The sequence below is a fragment of the Amphiprion ocellaris genome, chromosome 4, assembly GCF_022539595.1.
Source record: "Amphiprion ocellaris isolate individual 3 ecotype Okinawa chromosome 4, ASM2253959v1, whole genome shotgun sequence".
NCBI classification, from domain to species: domain Eukaryota; kingdom Metazoa; phylum Chordata; class Actinopteri; family Pomacentridae; genus Amphiprion; species Amphiprion ocellaris.
Window position 1 is genome coordinate 12,004,358 of NC_072769.1, and position 24,096 is coordinate 12,028,453.

The 24,096-nt window shown below is 40.0% G+C and overlaps 2 protein-coding genes across 3 annotated transcripts in view; one reads left to right on the forward strand and one right to left on the reverse strand.

The window, feature by feature from the left end:
- Positions 1 to 4,326, forward strand: part of ntn1a (netrin 1a) — a 60,011-nt gene extending 55,685 nt beyond the window's left edge. For both annotated transcript variants that reach the window (XM_055010065.1, XM_023263695.3), the window contains one exon: positions 1,075 to 4,326. In XM_055010065.1, the coding sequence (XP_054866040.1) occupies positions 1,075 to 1,403 (329 nt within the window). In that variant the 3' untranslated portion in view covers positions 1,404 to 4,326. The remainder of the gene's footprint in view (positions 1 to 1,074) is intronic.
- Positions 4,327 to 4,610: 284 nt separating this feature from the next.
- The window catches only part of stx8 (syntaxin 8), a 40,346-nt gene continuing 20,860 nt past the window's right edge, over positions 4,611 to 24,096 (reverse strand). The window contains exons 7-8 of the mRNA XM_023263730.3: positions 13,810 to 13,911; positions 4,611 to 5,414 (exon numbers count right to left, since the gene is read on the reverse strand). Coding sequence (XP_023119498.1) covers positions 5,350 to 5,414; positions 13,810 to 13,911 — 167 coding nt within the window. The 3' untranslated portion in view covers positions 4,611 to 5,349. The remainder of the gene's footprint in view (positions 5,415 to 13,809; positions 13,912 to 24,096) is intronic.

Sequence of the window (24,096 nt, forward strand, 5' to 3'; positions counted from 1 at the left end):
AATCTGACTAATAAAGACCAAAAGACTGTGTCCTAATTGCCTGAAAGATTGCATCTGATGCAACAATTCCAACCCGCAAACGAAACCCTTAGATCCAAGAGGCTCTTGGGGACACAGAGGTCAGGTCTTCCAGTGTAGTTTGAAGGCGTCAGAGCTTTGGATGCTGTGGCAAGATCCCTCCACACCACAGCATGGGTCAAGCACTCGGAGCCAGAATTCCTCCACACTGTGCCCGATGTGATTTTAGCTGCCAAATGTTCACTAGTGGCTGCTGAGGACAGAGTGTGCTGATGTTTGCATAATGTCCAAGAAAGAGCTTGGAAGGAGGAGAGGAGGGGGGGAAGACCCTTTCCTTCCATTGTGACACAGATCTTTGAATGCGGTGACTATTCTTCAGTAAGAAGCTGATGTAGCAAACTGAAGCCAAAAATAAGGCTTTCATTATAACAATGAAAATAGCCACATATCATCATGCAGGAGAGTGGTCTTTTATTTAACTACTTCACTAACTATCCAGGGACATAGCGCCATAACAAAAGCATTCTGTGGAGTAGAAAGGCCAACAATCGAGGAGGGTTCTTGCCTGGTTGGAAAGATTGTTGAACTGAAAAGGTAAAAGCAAAGCAAGAAGCATCACGTTGCATAAATATTGTGGGCAAACTCTATGTGCTGGCAGGTTTTTTAGCCGTACAAGCTGCATGGCTGGCAATGTCAGTTGGTGGTCCTGATGGAAATATCTCAACAACTGTTTGCCATAAAATTCTGTGCAGACATTCATGGTTCCCAGAAGATAAATCCTCCTGAGCTTAGTGACTATCTGAGCTATGATCTTGTGCTATCTGTGGTTTATTTTTGTCAATACTTTGACTTGCAGAACTAATTGCATTCACAGCAGCCTCTCCTCTGCTTTGTTTTGTGCTAATTTGCATGCTGATGTTAGCATGTAGCCTAAAGGAGCATCTCTACAGCCTCACAGGGCCACTAGCACTGCTGCAGACCCTGAAGTAAACAGCAGCACTCAGATGCTAGGCTGCACATTTGAAAGTAACGTGCCTCTTCTGCTTCACTCTGCAGCCGTCCAGGTGCACATCCTGAAGGCGGACAAAGCCGGCGAGTGGTGGAAATTCACCGTCAACATCATCTCCGTCTACAAGCAGGGCGAGAGCCGCATCCGTCGGGGGGACCAGTTCCTGTGGGTGCGAGCCAAAGACGTGGCCTGCAAGTGTCCCAAGATCAAGCCTGGGAAGAAGTACCTGCTGCTGGGGAACGACGAGGATTCCCCCGGCCAGAGCGGGGTGGTGGCTGACAAAGGCAGCCTGGTTATCCAGTGGAGGGACACGTGGGCGCGAAGGCTCAGGAAGTTCCAGCAGCGCGAGAAGAAAGGCAAGTGCAAGAAGCCATAGGTGGGGAGAAAAGAAGGTGGATAGGATGCTGGAGAGGGAGAGGGATTCAAGAGGAAAAGCTGAGCGGGTGATTGAAAAAAAAAAATAGGAGTGAAAGAGAGACACACAGAGGACCACGGACAGAGAAGAGACTGTTTATGTCGCTGCTTTTTTGTGTAGAAGCATGAAGAGAATTATTTAGGATGATTTGTTTGTTTTTCCTAGTGAACTTTTGTTGAAGGAGCTCACCTTGCAGATTTGGTTTTATGGTTTATTTTACTTTGAGATTCGTCTCTTTTGCGGATTTGCCGAATTTGCACCTATTACCAGTATATAACATTATTTGTGTTTGTTTTCTTTATCCCAGTATGAAATCATTATATTTTATGTTCTAATTTTATGGACATTTTCTGCTGGTGCAAAAATGACAGAAAGCCACTTAACTACCGCTGCAGTTTTTGCCTCTGCATGTTTTTTTTTTTTTGTTTTTGTTTTGTTGTATTGTATTCTTAGCTAAGAAGCTAGCTTGTTTCATCAAAAGTCTTCACTTATCTGATTGAGGCGGTAATATTTCCTTCATTGAGATTTGTGCCATAAAAGTGTTGTTGCTAAGCCACAGAAATGCATTTGCAGCTGCCATTCCTTTCCCGTGTTGAAATTCAGGTATATCTGCAACTCAAGCAAAAATGATTTCCTAGATTTCCATCAGAATACAGTGATGATAAAAGCATTTTTCACCTGATTAGCTCCTCATCTGAGATTGTAATGTTCAGTATACTAAATGGTGCTGCTTTTGGTACTAATGTTAATGTTTTTTGGGGGAAGCGGAGGAAAAAGTGCATTTAGATATCACTGACTTTACTTTTAGTACTTTAAGTAACTTTGATTTTTTTACACTTTGTTTCACAAATTCAGTTGTAGTTTAAACAAGTGAGTTGAGGACAGGAGGCCAACCACATTGATTAGTACAAAAATATCATATTATTCACAGGTAGAGCTAATGCACACAAACAATAATGAATATGGACTTCTACGTGGCTAAAGAATAATATTTTGAATGTTTTAAGTGATTCCATCAACATTATTGTGACAATATTATACTTGCTCTACAACTAAGCATTTAGCGCTGTGAACGCTACGCAGCGGGGGGGTGATTGTGCAGCGTGAATAGAACATTAGAATAGTGTGGGTGAAAGTACTGCACTGCTGCCTGTTCTCAGAGGGCACTGACAAAGAAATGCATATAGTAAGTCCCACGTGCAACAATGTAAATGTTTATGTGGTGCATCTCGAATTCCTTCTTACCAGCTCATGGACAACTTTGTACTTTGGTTAAAGTGGACCCTTTAAAATGGGTTTGATTGGGACAAAGAAAGAAAAATACCCTTTTTTTGTGACTTTTGCTTTCCTCTGACAGTGTATGTATGGTTACCGAAATCTGAAAAGGTGAATTTCTGTTTTAAACAAGATAATTTCATCCTAATTATCACAGGTTTTAGAAAGAGAATAAGAGTGGGTATTCATGCAAAGATAATTATCTTACCTCACAGTGCAGAAATGAATCCTCATAGTGCAGAAAATGAAAAAATAAGGTGCTCAACACCATTGCTTAAATTTGCTTTCGAAATCCGCCTCTCACTGGCTTGTATTCACTTAGAGTACCCCTTATAGTACTATGGGACTGCAGATAAATACCTTTACAGTCCACGCACTCCTTTGCAAACACAATGCATGACTGTACATTCTCCAAAAGGACACCGTGCGACCAGTCAGAAGCTAGAGGCTCCCATTGACCTGCCATGTTAATTCTCTTCACTTCAACACTTGCAGAGGGAGCAATGGGGTGAATTGCAATCACTTGTCACTGCTTGATTCAAACCACTTTTGCTCGTTTACGTGTATGCAGTTCAGCTTGGAGTTCTCCAAGGAATGCCGGGTTAAAAAAAAAAAAAAAAAACAGCTCAGGTTTGTTCAAAGCCCAAAGTTGGATCTGATTTATCAGAAACTGGGGTTTCTTTTAGTCCAAACTACACCATGAGCAACATGTTTGGGAGACAAGTACCAGCAACGTACTGTTATTTGCTGTTTCACAAATTTACATTTTGCACCTTTTAACATTTTCCATGGCTGAAGTGAATGTAAACGAGGGTTTAGAATCATTTAAAGGCAGGATTTCAATATAACGGACCTTGTTAAAATGGTGGTAATATTTGATTCCTCTATCTCAGAAACAAACTTTTTTTTTTTAGCAAACTAAAATGCCTCCTAGATGATGGCAAGTTAGGACAGATAACCAATTTGCTGAAGTACTTCTCCATATTTACATCTCTGGTTTCATGGAATTGTTTTTTTCCCCACTGCAATCAATCAAATGATTGTTTTCAGCTTGACATGACGCTACATGCTGGCGGCTCCTCCAACAATGACACCTTACTGACACATTCAGTATATTCACATGTTGCTGCATTTCACCATTCAACCCACAACATAATGTTACATGTCCAGATGTTTTTATTTAAATTTTTTTTGACACAATGTAATCTGTCATCACACCTCTCTACTCTCTGTAGCCTCATGCTGTAAATTTTACAACTGTCTCCTGAGCAATGGTTTGACAAGCTTCCCGATGAAACGCTACACACACGTCAAAGCATTGCTTTGTGTTCATACTATGAATTGTAAATGTTGTTGTCACTATTGCAAAAACTTTGCAATGTTGTTTTACAATGCCTACTAATATATTATGGTTATTATATATGAATATATTTAATGACACAAGACATTGTGGATTTTATTGTCTTTTTCAACTTTTTTTTTTTTTTACTTGTTTGTGGTTGTTTAGATCGTTGCCATTAAAGAAGGAAATAATAACTACTGAACACACCAACCTGGTAGAACTAAATTCAGATTTTCAGTTGAAATAAACTCTTGTTACATTGAAAAATCTTGTGCCTTTGTTGCCTTGAATGATTTTTCATTTTATTTGTTTAGCTAGTAAGTTAATGCCACAGCATATGGTCAGCTTTTCTCCATTTACTGGCTGCAGCTTCATTCACAGTACAGTAATAAAAAACAATATTATGCAGGTTTCATAATGGAAAGTATGAAAGTGGTACTGGTGCGTTGAAACTTTGTCAAAGGTCCACGCCAGCTAAATATCATGTTACAAAACACTACAGTCCTCCAGAGACAGGCGCAAGCATGAACACAGACAGACAGGGGTCCAGGGACTATTAACTGGAAATGTCATTTATTAGAAATTACAAGCTGAATTGATTTACAAGGAAGGAAAAGAGCCATGTTAGTAACACAGCCGAGCTGCTTGTTTTGGCTATGAGCTGTTCTATAAACATAGTAAAATCCAAACAAAATGATAACATTACAGCTGCTACAGTAATGCATGGGTAAATATAAGTGAGTGTGAATATTGCAAAGCTAGTGGAATTACTGTACCCAGAGTGTAAACCTCAGCCCAACCACAGACAGACTTATGAAAGGAAAGCTCCTGCTGCCCACGGGAGGTCCTACTGTTGGGTCAACATTCCCCAAAGTCCAAGCTAAAAATAATTTTCAGAATGCTTGCAAACGCCCGAATAATTTAACAGTTTCAGAATTTGTTGATTTAATGAGTTGAACGGTTCAACGACTACTAAAGAGGACAATTTACACCCTAGCAATATTTAAGAAACATAAAAAGGCTTGCACGAGGTTGCCAATGCCTTAACCCCTACCACTGATTTACTGCTAAATAAGTTACTGCTCTTCATGTCACATTGAGTTGGCTGTGCAGTCACCAGTCACCTTTGTTTGAATGTGAAGAGCAAGAATGGGAAATCTGCTGAGGGACAGAGTTTAAATGAGTATCTGTACATGTGTTCTGTGGATGCAAAGGTTTTAACCTGGGAATTTGCACCAAACTGTCATTGTAGCCGTCCAACACGTCCACGATGAATGCTGTCTTCATCAGCTACACGGGCCACACGGCGACCACTATGATGGCTATAAGGAGCAGCACGATCACCACCAGCATCCCTGAGAGAAAAACAAATGAGACATGAGCAGGGAAATGAGGGGGGAAAAAAGAGTGTGCCAACTCGACGCTATGTTAGGTAATTTCAAATTCCAGGACTCCCATTTGGTAGCCAGTGAACTGTTGGAAATCTATGAGCTTCATTTTCAACATCTTTTAAAGTGATGGCATGCCTTAAACTGCCCATTGTCTCATTTTTCTGCCATTATATTTTGTAAATGAATGCGTTATTATTCAGTTATGCAGAGAAGTGTATGTCTCCATCTGTAGCCAAAACTCCTTCATCCTGTCTAAACCTGATCTTGTGGCTGTGCCTCACATCAGAATACAATCAGAAAGAATATCGACGTACTCTCAAAGGAGGAAAACACATGGCAATGCAGTACAGAACTGTTAGAATTACACTTCATTCAGATGAAGTCAGCATTTTATTATGATTTTTTTTTCTCTTTTTACTTAATGTTAGGTCACTGTAACCCCTTTGTGATAAAACCTTTAGAGCTTAAAAAATCGTTTTAAATTTAAAGTTGAAAAGGCAAATGTCAAGCAGCTGAGAAACTCCAAACCTGATTTGAGACAGACTCAGAGGGAGGGAGGGGAATTCAGCAGGCACAAGGGAATACACTTGGAAGAGGTAAGAAGCCCACATACCTCACTACTAATTTTCAAAGTCCTTGATCTAACGCAAGTCCCAAGTGCTTATGCCCTTGCAGCATATCACCATTCTTTTCTTGATGACTTAATGCAATTTACATGCGTTCGACGGCCACAAAAGCTTTATTGCCACAGATTGCACACTGTGATAGGCATATGTTTCTGATTCTGCCTTGAGAGGATAATCATTGTTTTTCGCTGATACTATGGCAGCAGAGAAAAACGTGCAAAAGCTCACTCACACTTCATCAAAGTGCTTTACCCCCAGGACCTGAAAAATATTACAGTTTTTATTATAGTCACCACCCAGGAAAAAAAAAAACAAAAAAACTTGTAAAATCCACCACAGTCCACTGCAGGTAGAACTTTCATCCTTCATAAAACAGATGCACAGTACATCTTTTAGCAATAATGACTTTATTCAGTCTGAATCATTTTGAATAGCTTAATGAATCTAGTTGGAGCTAGCTTTTTAACAAACACAATAATTAATTTTAGTTGTATATGTCACTTTCAGGGGCCTAGTATTGTGACAATCATCTATTGTGAAAAAGTCCTATTAGCCGAAAATTACTTTTACTTTTTGCAAATTTAATAGAGAAACTGGGGATGACAGATGAATTAAACTGTACTTTTAGTTGTTTAAAGATCTACATTTGACATATTAAACATGAATATGCCATTGATGTAGTAGCAAACAACTATTTGTTATGCAAAGATATAGTGGAGTAAAGAATTAGCAGCTGTGTGTGCATGTGAGTGCCTCCCGTTGAAACTGCTGGCTCTCCCTACATTCATAAAGATACTTTATGACCTCCCACAGTGCATTGGAAAAGCAAAAGTGTAGTCTGGGTATTAACCCTGTGTCTCAAATAAACAACAACAAAGAATTGTTTTTCTATATATTATACTATTTACCAAATTTATATGCACATGCTATATTTAAGCTCAGTGTGATAGTTTCCACTGATATTTTGCAACCTTGTCATGACAACCAAATACACTGGATCCATTTCAATAATGTTAGTTTAGGTTTGTATTTATGAATTACTTCCCTAAATATATCAGCTGATATACCATAGACACATTGTAAACTCTCAAATATCAAATGAGGTATTGACCTTGGGCCATAATTGGATCCAGAACATATAACATTATACAGAAAGAACGCTTAATTAAATATATGAAATGTGAAAAAGTTTTCTGCTGCGGGTGGCACAGGAGGTGTACAGTGAAGGTCCACTCTTATTGCAGAATCACCACCAACAGAGTTTGAAAACACAATTTTTAAACCAGAGGTTGTGAATGATAAATTGCCGTGGGCCCCCAGTGAAAGAGTACGATCTGATAATCAGGTCAGGTTTTATGGATACTGATATAGATATGTAGCCCACAGCGGTCCCATTGGTAACAATAGCATTAGGAACTGTGGCTCCCAGTTTGGGAGAGTGGCTCCAGCAGATTCCAGCCCAGCTGCTCCATACTGTGCAAGTCTTTCAAGGCACATAACAGTGAGGTGATGGCGTGTGGCTTATATCATGTGCATCATAAACACTTAAATATCTTTACAATGTGGTGGTCTTTCTGTCTGTATATTATACTGTCTATATTGAATAACTGACATCGCAAACCACGCCACACACACAAGATACGGAAAACATTCGCCAAGGTTTTGTTCACCCATGATTTCCCCCATTTTCTCCTTCTGGAATGGCACTGGAGTGAAGATTTGAAACAACTGCATCTGAGGGCTGTCAATAGTCCCCTCGCTGACTCAAGTTGTCCATTGTTATTTAGCATGCGGCTGGTATTTTACCCAGCCTGTTCACTTTGGGTTTACATTTCCCTCATTCTTTGGCTCTCTCCTCCGGCATTCCCATCCATGGCCTAATTGGTCGTCTTTCCCACAGGGAGAAAGACAGGGAGAGATATAAGCCATGCTGAACAAATTGCTTGCGGTGGTAGTGGTGGTCTGATGAAATGTAAGGCTGATGCTGGTTTCATTGCCAGCATATATGGGGCATGGCTGCAAGGGGCCCAGATGTTTTAGTACCTCTTGTCTTATTGTGCCACTCTGTATTTCTTTTAGCAAATAAAAATGTTTTTGGTTTGTCTCTCTCCCTACATATAGTTAATTCTCTGAGCACTGTATTTTTTTATCTATAGTTGAGACAAAGGTGTTCATACATAGGTCTGCGGGGCACGCATGTTAGAAGTTATCAGTGGTCTAGACAGGACCTTTCCTCCTGATAACTTACACATGTGAGCATAATATAAATGTCAAAGCAGAAACACACTCAAACACTTGTGATGACTCTTTAAAAGCCTCGAGCTTAAAGCAAATACACACACAAATTCGCAGCAATTACCTTTGTTTGGATGTAAACGATACCTAAGCAACACCCAGCTCATATTAGATTCAGACATCAGAATTTCATTCAGCCTGGTCCAACATCTGTCAGCTACTCCATTTGACACACCATAGCAACAACAGTAATAAAGGCTGAGCTGGGTAACACATGCACACGTTAGTGTGAAGCAGGACTCTCACACTCTCTAACGTCACATAACAGTCAGCCACATCAGACACCCACACTGACCCTCACCCTCCTCTTCTCCTTGGACCATCCCTGTCTGCCTCAGTAACTAAACAAGCTACTCCTGACCCTCAGAGGGCCTCTAGAGGCTAATGACAATAATCGCGTTTGCTTCCCAAATAGATTAGGGCCCGGCTGTGACAGTGATGCTGAGGGAAGTAGTTGGTGTCTGCTGACAGACTGACCACCCAGGAGTTTTGGAGGCTCTATTTTGGGTTCCTCCCATCTTACCAATTTTCAGACACATCAATAAGACAAATCACAGAGAAAACTAATAATTGGTGAGAGTCAGGCAAAGGCAACCCCTGAACCTCCCTCACTACTCCCCTCATGCCCCCTGCTAAAAGTTCAAAGACCTTTTTGGACCACAAAAGGGGAGGATAACCTCCAAAGGCAAGGGACAAATTTTACGTTAACAAGATTAATGTGGCGCTCCTCATTTTTCTCACAGCACAGCTGAAGCAGACAAAAACTTTTAGTGTTTTTTAGCTTTGAGTACATCTAAACATGCGTATTTTCTTTTTAAAAAAATCCAAGTCAAACGACATTCTATCACTGTCTACTATGCCTACAGCATACATATAATGATGGAAAACTGTAAATTACCCTGCCTGTGTTCTCCTTTAAGAAAACCAGAAACTGGAAAGTTTTTGCTACATACTTTTTGGTTTCATGATGGTGCCCCTTAGCTGTGCATTACTTGTACAGAACATCTGTATTTCTGTGGGCTGTCTACATAGATCAATAACTTATTTCTAGCTAATCAAATCTTGCCTACAGCTGTATCATTAGCATTCTATCATAGGCACAGCAGAAGTCACACTGAGCCAAACAGCAGCCTGCTACATAAAACAAGCGTCTCTGACTCTGGACAACAAGCCACATTAGCTTTCATTCCAAGCCTCCTTCCTATCTAACTTGCAAACATGAGCGGACTTCTAATACTGTACTTCAGCTTGTTAAATGAGCCATCAAACTCCACATTTGCAGGGGCAACGTGGACTGCGAACATCAGTGTGCAAGCGAAGCTAGATAGCTAAGTGGTCAGCTGCTGCACATTTATCTGCATGTAAATGGAGCTACAGATGTCACTTGGGTCCAGTTAGATACTTTTACACCATCTATCTCTGACATACAGACTGCAGCTCAAGTATTATTTTCTCTTGTTCCTTACAATGCAACACCAACACTCGGGCAGCCTGCCAGCTGCTGTCAAACCAGCACAGACACCAACATGACCATCAATCTGGCTGAGGTGAAAAAATAGCATTTCTATTATACAATATTTTCCCAACAATCTTTTATTATTATTATTATTATTATTATTATTATTATTATTATTATTATTATTATTATTATTATTATTATTATTATTATACAAAGTTCCAGCCATTCTAACCTACAGCAATGCTAATTGTTCTGTGACAATGTACTTATGCACAGCAAAATTCTAACATCACCACGGCAACATGGTTAAAATGCTAATTCTGTTAAGGAGTTGTGTTTACCAAACAATGTCTTGAAAAAACATAAGTGATGATAATCAATAAACTCATATTTCATTGTGTAACAGACGTGAATGTTTGTACCACATTTGGTAGCAATCTACTCATTTGTTCAGCCTCACTGTGGCGCTAGGAGAGCCATGGGATTCCCAGACTCAACAAGATGGGAACAACTGATGGACAACATAGTGTTGCAAATTTTGCAGTAGTCCTTCCAGTAGACTTGCAGATATTTCACAGTGTAGGTGAAAATGCTAAGTTACTGTGTTGCAAGAAGAAAAGTCAGGGGATCTATTCTTCTTGCAGAATCACTGCAACTCCTAACCAAGTAGGATTCATTCTCTGGTGACCAAGAATGTTCATATCAGGTTTCATGGCGACACATCCACTGAGTCATGCTCACGTTTATCTTTGATGATATTTATATATATATTTTTTTAATGACATTCTTTTAGAGCCACACAATTTACTTTGCTGGTCTGCCAATAAATTACAGCAAAGAGTTAATATAAATGAGATGAGATGAAACCAGATGCATCGTGGTGTAATTTTGTGGTCTAAGCACATTAAAAGGAGTAAATTGTTCTCCCTCGAGCCCTGACAAAAATGAGATATGAAAATAGTTTTCAAATATGTATAGATATCTTGAGGCAAATTTACTTTAACTTGCCACTCACTGAGATAAATCTCAGATGTGGAAACATCATTAGGGAGTAAAACTTTAAGCAAGCCTTTCATCAACTGTGTGAAACATATTCAGCTGCCATTTCTGGTTTCCAGCAGTAGACCATACATGTAATAAGATGAACAAGAACTGCAACAAAATATCTCACTGATCAGACAAGACAGAGTTTAAAAGCTATATTTTCCCCATTGTGCAAAATCAGTACTTCACTGGTAATCCCTAACTTACAATTATAGACTCACCAATGCTCTTCTCCCAAGACTGTCAAACTATTTAAGATACAAGCCATTGGCAGGATTCGTGGGGTTCCAGAAATGGCCCTCTACAAACTGAGGATTAGCACTGTTGAGAGCACTGCTCAAGCACTGATCTTGTCTGATAACAATGTTCAAACTCACACTACACTCCAAGAGATCTCTGGTTCCGTAGACTAATCTGCCACACTAATCCAACCAAACGCAAAGCCAATTCAGTTTCCTTGAACATCAGCTAAAATGAGTGGTAAAGACTAAAGGCACCCCTGTTTCCAATGGCAGCAGTGGGTTTGTGGTTAAAAAGAAAATAGATTGTCGTGGCTGGATGAATACTATTTGAAATTTGTTTAATTGCTTGCGCTCTCTGTATTTCTGTACAAAATAAAATGCCAAATTATACCAAATCCCCTTTTTTCTCTTAAAATAAGACAATCTCTTTGTTCAAAGACTCTTTGTTCGTCTTGTCGCTGAATATAGTGTTTTAATGCATCTTGCTGCATGTTTGGGGTTGTTTTGACATGCTGCAGAATAAATTTGGGACAAGTGGATGCCTCCCAGCAAGTATGCATGAGGGAAGAGAATCTAAACACCTAAAGGGCCTCAATCTGTACTGAAGGATCAAGAGGTATATCAGATTGGGAACTGCTTTAATGCAGTTCAATCAAGTTCAAACCTTATGTGGACTTAGGAGATAAATGTCTCCACAAGTTATGCTGTGCAAGAATCCACTATGTTTCAACAGAATGGATGTTTCGCAACACAACAGGCACCAGTCATGCATGGTATGCCACAGGAACCATGATTTAGCAATATGTGGGTTCTTCCCTTTTGGATAGATGACCCTTACTATAGCTATGCTTGCTCTTCTCCAGCATTCACAATTTTTTGTCCTGAAAATTCCTTGTGCATGTATGCACACAAAACTACTATGCCCCTGACTTAAGACTGCATATGTCTAGTCATGATTAATATTGACAATCCTACAGTGAAGAACATTTTTCAAATCTCTGGAGGTGTTTCCCGCTTTTAACCCAACTTTAGTCTGTTCCTTACAATGCAGCAGCTACCAATAGTTATGTTAAGTATGCTCTTGGCTGTCAAAGCCAGACGTTCCTAACTTTACAAGGACTCGGCTGAGACATAACACCAAACACCGGCTTTGGATGAGAGGTGGTTTCAAAAATAAATAAAGCCTTAAAGCTAAGGAATTATAAACACACTGCCATGGAGAAAGAGGGAAAGCCCTCCAAACAATTTGTGGCATGTTGTATTTTCAGTTCTTTCTCTGCTTGACACAAAGACGAGTGTCAAACAACTGAGGAGACGAACAGGGGGATGACAGAGAGGAATGGGAAAAAAAAGGGAGAGAGCATAGAGGTGAGAGTGAAGAAGACCATGGGGGAATTTTCCATTTACCAAGAAGACACAGACACACATGCCAGAACAGCCAGACATGCATAAGAACATGCTTTGCAAACATGGTTGCAAAAATTTGCACACTTGTGCACTTGAAAAAATATGCACCATGCGAACATAGACACATGCGATTAATACAGACATGCTGGTGACAATGGTATTACACACACGCATTGACACACACAAACATACACGCACACGGTCCATGAATATTCTTCAGTCTGGAAATGAGGAGAGGATGGAGGGAGTTTGTTTAGCAAAAAGAACTAGTTAAACCACAAGAAAGGAAAAGTCCTGATTCTAACACAATATGAGCTCTGGGATCTTCAAACAAACTCACGCTTGGGCACCATGGGGACACGTCCAACAGAATGAAGCATTCTGGGGGCTGACCTCGCTATTGCCGGCTCTGTTTCTTTCTGCGACCACCTTTTAGCTGGGTCTCCATGCACAACAATGTAGTCTTTGCCATAGCAATGGAGTCTGGCATTTCATAGGGAAAACTGAGTCTGGCTCACGCTGCCACATTCCATAAGTTGGCTTTAGCTAGTTAACACACTCCTTGTGGCAGCTGTTTCTCTCTGAAAAACATGACCCACTGAAGTAAAGAAAAGCAGAGTCTTCTTGTAAATAATAAAACAAAAGTTAAACAAATCAAAGCAGGTCTTTGGAAATGGCAAGGCAGGGCCACATATTCACAAAGCTATTCAGGGAAGAAGTCAATTCTCCAAAGTGGGAAGAAGAAACAACAGAGGTTGATGATTTGCAACCCTAAGTAGACATCTGAGGATTCGTCAGTGGGCTAATATGTGAAAACCCCATTTAACAGCCAGGACACGATGTTAGCAGGCATGACAGACAGAGTCAGTCCACCCACCATTCAACAACAACATGCTCTGTAACAGAAGGGCTTGTCCCCATCAGAATCATTTTTTCAGCTTCATTAAGCACCATTCTTTCTCGGGATGAAGGCCAAGGCAGCAGTAGCGCTAGCACTGTTCAATTCCTGACTGGTAACCAAGGCTTTGTTTTCCTGAAGGATTGCTAAAAAATTAACTGTCAAATGACATATTGTCTGTAGCATTCTTTTTGTCCAACTCTACGTCTTACTGCAGCCAATTTTGCTCTAAAAACTAAAAAAAAGCTATCAAGAAAAATTGATTATGTATTTAGGTAAATATATAATTAATTATTTATATAAATAAACACATTTATTATAGCTGGCTGTGGCTGACGCAAGATGCTCCATAGTGTCTTGCAAGTAAAGGAAAATGAGGAAGGCTCACCACAAGAGGCTGACTTTGTCTCCACCAGTTTCACCCTTCGTGTCTCATTTCGAATCCTGTCATCTGTATTGTCCACGAGATGTGCAAGGTCGTCAATGATTTCTGAGAGACAAACAAGGAGGAAGAAAAGAGGAGAAAGAAGTTAATTTCTGTTTTGCATTAAGTTGCTATCTACAATCATGAAGTATTCCTAATGTTATTTCTTTCAAATTATTACATAAAGACCACTCTACCATGCTTTGTATAGTAAAAAAAAATTATCTTAAATGATGAAGTGACAGATTCTGCAGAAAATGACATGAGATCAGTCAACAAATTCAAAAATGGAGCATGCCAATGCACATACATGAGCTGTGGTGCAGGGAATGAGTTACATGAAAGCATTACTCGCTCTTTCAAATGGTTTCACTACTTCCTGAATCCATTCTGGATTTAATCAGGCCCTTATTGTTCATGACTTTTAAAGACGTAAGCTCAGGCTTCAGGGACTAGGCCTAGGCATCCAAAGAAAGCGAGTGTGTGCTTTGTGTATATGTGTGTATGTGTGTGTTTGGCGCTGTGGTTGGGCCTTTCAGTAGGAGTTCCTGACTTGAAGGTCGTCCAGATGGAAGCCTGTGTGATTTGTTAGCACTAGCCACTGTGTTGACACGGCATCTCCAGAGGTCTGTCCCAACAACAAAAACAGATAACTGCTGAAAATTTTCCAAAATTTTGATTTATTAAGGCTGAGTATTAAATTGTGGTATGAGTTATAGATAATATAACATGACTGACCTCTAAGCTGGCTGACACTAATACAGACTGTATTAAGATGGACATAAAACTACAACATTGACTAAACACATCTCTTCTTGTTAGGGCAAACAACCACCTTCTCTCATGATTCCAACTGTGCCGATGACACAAAACTATGAATAAATAGATGTAGAAATATATGAGCAATAACGTTCAAAACAACATGGCTCATTACTCCTGGTATAAATCAGGAGATTTATGACAAAACACAACTGAAATTGACCATTTCTTCTTAAACATGTGTGACTGGAGATTTGGATTTGTGGCCTGTTTTATATTTCTGTTCCAACAGTGATGACAGGTCCTGTCCAGTAGCCTTCTAAACATAAAAAGACAAAACAAAACAAAAACAAGTGCTGAATATTAAAGAGGTCGGTGAAACAGAAACCAAGGCCAAACTGAAAAAAGGGAAACTCACAGCCTCGTATCAGCCTCTGATAAATGAAAGTTTTACAGGAATGGGAAACTAGACTCAACCAACACACCAGAAGTAAGCGCCAAGTCAAACAAACTGTCCTGTCCAGGGAGGAAACAACATTTTATTGCTGTTATATGGTAAAATAGTATTCAGTCGGTATGACCTAAGCTTTTGTTGTTCTCCAGAAACTGGGCCACATGACCGAATTCCCACATGCGAGTGCTCAGGGTCATCTGCAGCATTTGTCTTCGTGAGCACAACTACGAGTCATCACGGCTTGACAAGACAGTTTGTGTTCTGGCTGACATCAGGTAATTAAGCTGCACAAATAATTCGAGGAAGGAAAGGAAAGCATGTCAGTTTGGAGGGCCAGAATGTGAAGGGGCAAGGACAAGGAGATGGGAGACGTGAGATCGTCGTATGTACAGCGTCCTTTGAGACTTCCACATCATCATCTAAGCATCAGGCAACAATTTGGAAAGGAAGAAACTTTTACTTTACTGGCAGGGAAGGGGTGTAGACAGTGAACCATTTGTGCCGCGTGCCACTCCAACTACTCATGAAGGATGTTTTCAGTCAGCTGGTGCCAAGTGCCTTGATTCAGTTCTGGCCCAGCAATAACATCTCAATCCATTGATGAATTCCCAGCCTTACTAAAATGCAATGAGGCTAAGACGTGACCTCTGTAACTACAGCTGCAACGAAACGCTTAATTTATTTTTCAGAATGGTTGCGCTACAGGTACTGGGTATTTTACTTGCGCAGGCCTTCAATTCACCCCATTATCAAGTCATGTCTCTAACAATATAATTCTCAATTTCCTGTTGATACATTTGCTTCCATGTATGACAGCTGTTGGCGCTGGCTTGGATCTGCAACACCACAAAGAAGCCTCTGTTTCAGGCAAATGTTGTTTATTTAAAATGCCATTACACTGGATAAACCTCTAAAACCACAGTGTGGAAGAGCATGGCATGTGCACACAATTTTTTTCCTGTTTGCCAATTTTTTTCAAGATGCATTGCTTTATGCTTATTTCTACTCTGTTCCACAATTGATGATCTGTGCCCTCCCTTGAAATGTTATTTTACAATCATTGTACCCTAGATCATTTGGAAATGAACTGGACTTGTTATTATTGTAGCGTTTTTACTTTTAAAATAATTGCTGGTGGTGACATGCTTTTATTTTTATGAACTGCAAGTTGGTAGTTCATAATATAACAACAATAATAAAATGGAATTATCTTAATAACTCTGCAGCTTATTAAAAGCATACTTAAATATGCATGCAGTAGTAAAATTTATTTTTTTCGGATAAACATGATATTGTCCATGACTTCATCTTGTCATCTTTTCGTTTGGACTTTTTTATTACTTGTTTATTACTATCCCACTGGGTCAATACATTCTCTTCGTTAAATGAATAACTTCTTTGAGATTGAAGATGTGCTCGGAATGTAAACTGAAAAAAAATCGAGTAAAAATTAAAGTCTCCTCATGGCTCTATCGGTCTCCATTGCTCTGTGAATACATATCACCACAGAGAATATACATCTGCATGCTAATAAGCTGATTTATAAGTCGACCATGCCCTTTCCTAATTATATCTGCTGCATGTGCAACACAAGGCCATTAGCAAGCTCTTTTTGGGCCCAGGGACTTGTTACCAGAGACTTTGTTGTGTTATTTTCACAGCAAACCAACACAATTGAACATTAGCGAGTGGCTTTGTGAAATTTCATTGTCGTAACAGGAAAAGTTATTTGGCACACAAGGTGCAAGGTTATGAATATAAATGAAGATATAGTGACTGTCAAACAAGTTTATAGTTTCATGGAGGTTCCAGAAGAAACTGTCTCCGATTTGAAATCTGGGATTCAATATTGTTCTATATGAACATATGGCCAGGCATTCAATATATTACCTCAAGTTTTACCCCAGTTGGTATATAATGCTGAATACATAGAAACACTGCAAAACTTCTGAAGCTTTTTTTATCCCGACTCTGTGTGCCATCTTTCAGGTAAGAATTTGGAAGGACACAGTAATGAGTAACGTGAGCAGATTAAAAAAATATTCGAACTGGGAGAATTTATAGTGACAAATAGGATTATATGCAATGTATTTCCACAAAAATAGAACAATTTTATCATTGTGTTAAATTACATTTTCTATAACACTAAGGTAGTTTATGCAACAATGGCATGTGAGCCTGGGGTAAATTCTAAATACCTGGGCACAAAGAGGCAGCAATGCCAGGTCTGTCTCTTCTAAATCTCTGCTACCAACAGTGCCTTGAATTCACACAAAAAAACAATGTACACAAAGCCTGGACCTTCAGAGTGGAGGCATGAGAGCCCTGTAGCGCACACACCAATAGGAGACAGATGTTGCTCTCATATGACGTCACCTATTCCCTTACGCTGCTGACTCTCTGCGTAATCTCAACGCCATTTCATCTCTGTTCCAGTATTTTGCAGCTTTTATATAAACAGCCTCTCCCTGTGGCCACCCTATTGTCTGGGGACTAACTGGTTAACAGGTCTGTTTCCATCTTCGCTGTCAGCATCATCTGGAACCAAGGACAGACACCTACGATCCTCAGGATTGGCTGCTGCTGTCCTGGGCTAAAAGATTATTATGTGGCCAAGGCACGAACTGGAAGAAAACACATAATGGCCACTGAATGGGTCTTAGCGTTAAGTCATTTATGATTTAAGTTTAAGTATACCATTCGTTGAGGGTGTATGCAGGCAGATGCAGTACTCCCACGATATTTCTGTATGTTTACAGTATATCTGCCCATTAAACTCATAGCTGGACTGAAGGTGTCATGCAGAGAATAAACTGTCTAGCTGTTGGCTCCACTTGCAATGTATTGTATTCTTTTGCAAAACATGTCTCCAGAGTAGTTCCTCATAACTCTTCCCTAGATCTGGCTCTTACTCTGTTTCTGAATTTATAAATCTGTAAACCTATGGAGAGTCTTCTGATGTCCAGAAGAATTTCTAGCAGCACATTCAATGCTCAGGCTAACAGTGTTTCTTCTGAATGGACTATCAGCACAAAAAAGCTTCAAGGAGGCATCACAGGTCACATCTACCTGAACCACCACAATTACTCGTTCGAATACAAAGGACCAGCAATTCTACTGTGGGTTCCTTCCCTGAAAAGGAAATTAATTTTGGCCACTTGCATTCATGTTCTAATTTTTTTTGGCCATTACCCAAAGGTTGTGATCATATGTGAGGGTTACAAAATAGATCATCCAGTAAAATTAGAGTGCCAACTTCAGGCTCAGCTCCCTCTTAGCTATTACTATCTGGCACAATGTCTGTTGTTGCTCTTGTAGTGCCAGTACACCTGTTCATGTCGTGCTTCATCTCACTCTACTTGCGAACAAGATCGCAAGTTATTTGTTGAACTCCTTCAAGTGAGGCAGTGACTCACTTCCAGCAACAAGAGAGCAATTCACTGTGTTCCAACAGAGTATCACAGCCAGATTTGGAGGTGCTGACCCACACTCGCATTCAGCTGCTAACAAGGCGAGAGAATCACGTCCATCAAAAGCAGAGATGCATTTGTGGGACAATACTAAACAGTCTCCACACCATAGCTTTACTTAGAGATTCTCTTCATGAAAGCCACAAACAGAATCGGTAACAAGGTGCTACCTGAGCAGACTGGATGCGGATTTATATTATAAAGTCTAGCTCATGTCAGACAGCAACGATGATGTTGACATGCAGCAGAATGGTGAAACGTTTGGGAGCCAGTCTCTATTTTAACGATTAAATTCCCACATCCCTGATCTGCCACAAGCCTCAAAAACACTGACTCATCCTCAAAGAGGCTATAGCAGTGGTGACTGGTTTTCTGTCTGTGCATGCGGTGGAGGTACTACCACAAACAGCGACACTCCGGGGTGGCTCCAGGATGTTCTGTATTAACTCTATGTGTTATTGTAGGACTTCTTCCCAGAGTGGGCATGGCGCACAGAGAAAATGCTTGTTTCCTTTCACCGATTTAAACACAATCTAACTCAGTGGGGCTAATTTTGTTGTGCTTTTTCAGGAGATGATTTCTCCTGAGGATATGAAGAAAAAGAAAATAAAGAAAGATAGCTGTTTTTTCACTCCTTCTCTTGTCTGTCTTGTTGTAACGCAGGGGGGCCTGGCCACAACTGTTACCAATTGGCCCTGGTGTGACTGACTGGTGTATGGAGGGTATAGCTCCGCTGCCAACCAAAACACACACATCTCTGGATGTAACTGGAACTTCACTTGGCACACGCAGAGGTACTCAGCATGATGATACAACTCAGGGCAATTATAGTATTTACAAGAAGTTTCACAGTCTTGGAAGCATTTCTTTCAACTTATTTCTTTTTTTCTCTGCTCTCGGCTGCTTATTGTAAACAAACTTACCCTAGGGGTCTTTGGGGAGTGAGGAACTTAGAGTTTTACCAGTTTTTAAGCTAAGTAATAAACCCAATAAATCTTTTGAATGCCAAAACAAAAAGAACTACAATGAAGACATAAAAGGAATGTGCAAAATCTGTCTATGGAAGACGAGCCGTTGTATAGACATGATGCTAAATAACCATTGTCTTTAACTAGTCTGACATGTTAGAAGTGAGAACATGTAAACAAAACCACATTCTTTTCCTAACAATCACCTTGCATGCCAGTAAAAAAAGAAAGAAAAAAGTCAGTTTATTTTATACTCAATGGGCTTTTTATTATTGTTTAAATATTCACTCTGGTGATGGATAGCTAATAACTTGATTCTGCTTTAGTGTCCAACACCAACAGTTCAAGAAAAGCCACTGTGTTTTGTTTTTTTTAATCGAGAAGCCAACTAGTAATATGATGCATTAAAAATGAAAGAATATTAAATAGCATTTCTCTGAAATGCAATCTTAGTATGATGTATGATCGAAAGAAAACAAGATGAAAAATGAGCCTGAGGGATATGTTGTGGTAAACAATGAATACCACAAGGTACATATTAGAAATGTGATAAAAAAGTAATAAAAATTGTATTTAAATCAATTCAAATCCCTGTAGGCACAGCAGATGTAACGTCATAGGATCACAAGAGTCTTCAATATGTAAACATGGACTCCAGTCACACATGTATCCAGGCTTTATGTAAATAATGGTATGCATCTTATGTCTTAAGTAAATTCAACTCGGTACAAGATTTTTTCTCAGCTTCTACCCTGTTTTGTGCCTTTGTGATCAAATGTGTGCATGTGTGCTGATGGAGTTTTGAGGGTATCACCATACACACAATTCACCATCCCAACATCTGGCCTTCTGAAGTGCTGAGCCACATGTGTACAGATTAGTCTCACTGCTGGACATCATCAGCCTTCCTGGCCCCAGTGAATCTCTGAGTCTGTCCAAATGCATTGACAGGCTCGTCCACCCAACACGTTGGGGGCAAGATACCCTTTATTGCATCATTAGACATTTTCTAACTCTGGGGTAGCGGCTGGCTGAGTGATGATGAATGTCTTGCTTTTTGCAGTTCATGCCATGTTCTGACTTGCCAATGATCAAAATATAGCATTGTTTATTCATATGTGGGGCAACACGCTAGTTCAATGAAAACTTTGCATTGGCACTATCTTTGTCAATCTTGGAATAAATGTAACTTTACTACGCCATCAGGAGAAGTTGTAGCCGAGGTGAAAGAAGCCTTTCATCTCTGAATATTAATTTAGAAACAGTATCAACAGTGCTACATCGAGCTTTGCAGTCATTTTAATAATTATGTTGCACCTTCTCCAGCAAAACTTATTCAATGATGTAAATATACCCAAAAACACATGGCATACTTGAAAAGATAGCCTTTTGCACATGTAGCCTGAAGTCAAAACAAACAGTGTTTTATACAGTCCTGATGTACTGGATTCTACAACAAAAAACTATTAATCAGAAAAAGGTTTAAATCAACATGAATAGACCAAAAGCTCAAACAGCAGTGACAAACCACTTAAACTGCAATTACATACATGTCTTCCACAATTCCAGCCTTAATTCTAACCATTTGTGTGCCCATTTGAAACTGAAACCGGCTGTGCGTCCACAGACAGTTTCACCTCCCTAACCCTGCTACGTTTACCCCAAGATCCATCCTGCACATGATGGACACCAAAAACAATGGCCAGCTGATGAACGACTTTTTCAAAGTTTGAAGAAACCACACTTCAAAGAAAAGCACATAAATTGAGAAAAACCTCCACACTAGCTCATTTTCAGCACGTACAGATCATTGGGTTTGTACATGCCAGAATTATGAGAATCCGGTCCACCAAACTGCTATAGGAGCAGCACTTTGGGTTTTTCCCATACACACAAACAGATGTATGCAGTTACAGTACATATGTTATCGTAAGATATGCGTTTGAAGGTCTATAGATAGGCAGCCTGGGATTCAGCTATATTCCTGAAACATATGAGACAGAAGCTGTAGTATTGGTTAGGGCCTCCTTTTGCTCTCCAAACAGTGTCATTTCTCTGTTGCATAGATTCCACGTGATAAAACATGAAACATTCTTTTGAGATCCTGGTTCATGTTGACATCAAAGACTGGATCACATAAAATCTGCAGTTTTGTCAGCTGCACGTTCATGGATCAAATCTTTTCGGCTCCGCACAGATGTGAAAGTGGTTAGCTTAGTTACCGTCCCCTTTTCGTCAGTTTGAACCAGTCAGACCTCTCCCATCAAAATGGCATATCTGTCCGCAGAAGCACCACACACCACTCAGAATGCTGGTTTTTGGTTTTCGCACCATTCTGAGTAAGACTGTGAAAATTCCAGGAGATCAGCAGTTCCAGTTGCTCAAACCAGCCTGTCTGGCACCAAAGATCACGCCACAGTCAAAGTCACTGAGATCACTTTTTTTCCTCATTCTGATGTCTCCTGGCTTGTTATGCATTATTTCATGCATCTGCTGCACTACTGTCACAAGACTGTCTGATTGGATAATTGCAGGAATAAGCGTGTATACAGGTGTTCCCATTAAAGTTCTTGGTCACAACATTGCGTCACGTCTAGCTTGCTTGGTTGCCTAGCAGTATTGCATTATTTTTAACGAAACTGGGAAGTCTGAGTCGGCAAAGACTGGAAAAGATCAATATGATACATAAAAAAAAAAAAAAATTTTAAAAAATAAGAAAATAAGAAAACTGGATGATAGTGGCTTTTGTCAACTTGGCCATGTGTTGACTGTACATAAATTTCGCGATAAATATAATATTTGGAATTAAGATTAAGATCGAATCTATATCGTCATCTACAGAAACTAAATCTAAGTATTACAAGACAATAGAAAAAAAGAGGAATGAAGAGACTGAATGTAAACTTTTCTGTGTGTGGCTGCCAGATTCACCAGCATCCCTCATCCTATATGGCCAGGCATCACTCAACAGTGATCACAGAGAAAATTAATTGAAGTTACCAGTGCATTACATACAACAAACACACATGCGATCTGCTCTGTCCCTTTAGAATTAATAAAGGGGTTTAAAATTCTAAGAACACTCTACAAAGACCAACAACAATGAAAAGAAGTCTGATCATTACCAGGCTTTCCACCACCTCCGTTCTTATGGCCAGGTGCCACCGAACAATGCGTGCATGATGAGCATGAGGGTGCCAGCAGCAGCGGCGGCGGCGGCAGCGGCAGCAGCAGCAGCAGCAGCAGCAGCAGCAGCAGCAGCAGCGTGAGGCATGGACCACCCTGTCACTGGCACGGCACCTCCAACCCAGCCGCACTTACACTTCATCACTACCATCACACTTCATTTGCAAGGACACCCGGGAGGGGGTGACGAATTCAAAAAGTAGAAACGTCTAAAAAATGAGACGGAACTGGTTTAATAAGATGAGATTCACCTGACATGGGAACTGGAAAGTACCTACTGAATTTTGTAGCAGTGATCAGCTTTTCTACTGTACCACCTTGTTACTTGGCTGACTGTTAAATAACAATACTACACATTAGTACACAGGCATGGTATTACCCTTTTACAACAGCTCATTACATTTCAGAGTAATTTTCTGACAAATTCTACTTGGTTACAACAAATTATATCTTCAACAGCGTTTGCCCCCAAACAAACCACAGCTATTATAAATGCAGACGGATGAAAGGTTAACTTGACATTCATAAATCAGCACAAAATTTCTGTATTATACAATGACAACTTGTTTTGTTGTCAAATAGTTCTGCTGTGGAACTGAACAAAATGTCCTGAAAAATTGCAATTTTGTGTCCCACTGCCCACAAAACACACTTGGCAGGGTTGAAAGCGGCATTCTCTAAAACTTAAATACCAGATGATTTCCAAAACCTTTACTGCCACTGGTACCAAAACACACCATCTCAAGGAATATTTCAACATATTAGTTTTGTTGATTGGGATGGAGCTGTAAACACAAGAGCAAGATCTGAGGGATGTACTCCAAAGCAGGATGTGGGGTTAGCATGCTAATTTCAGGTTTTAACCCTGAGTTTTCAGGACTATGACAGCAGTTTACTTGTCACTGGGGTGCATCAAATGTCGGAAGAGAAACCTACACCCAAACAACTTCTACACAATAGGACAGTGACATCGATAAGCCAATTGATTACATTTTCTAAGTTGCTGATTTTTTTTTTTGTCTGTATTATATTTTTAATCCTCTCTTAGCGGTTTGTGATAACAGTTTATTCTTCTAGTGAACATTATGTGGATCTAGACCGCTCCATGTATGCACCTGGTCTTCTCATGCCAATGACAACACTTTCATGTGAAGTCGCTCACAGACTCTGAAACTCTGGATTCATGGCCAGCTTTGTGAGACCATTTGGCCTGACTACAGTGCAGTTGTTAGGCTTAGTAAAGCGTGATTATGAAAAGATACCCAAGGTTTGTCGAACTTGCTTCATAGTACAGGCCTCAAGAATTTCTCACTAACCGATCAACTATGTTCTAATTGAAATGATCTGAGTCTAATAACTCAACATCCCCTGTGGTAAGTGGAGATTCCCGGCAAAACGCTGGCTGGCTGGCTGA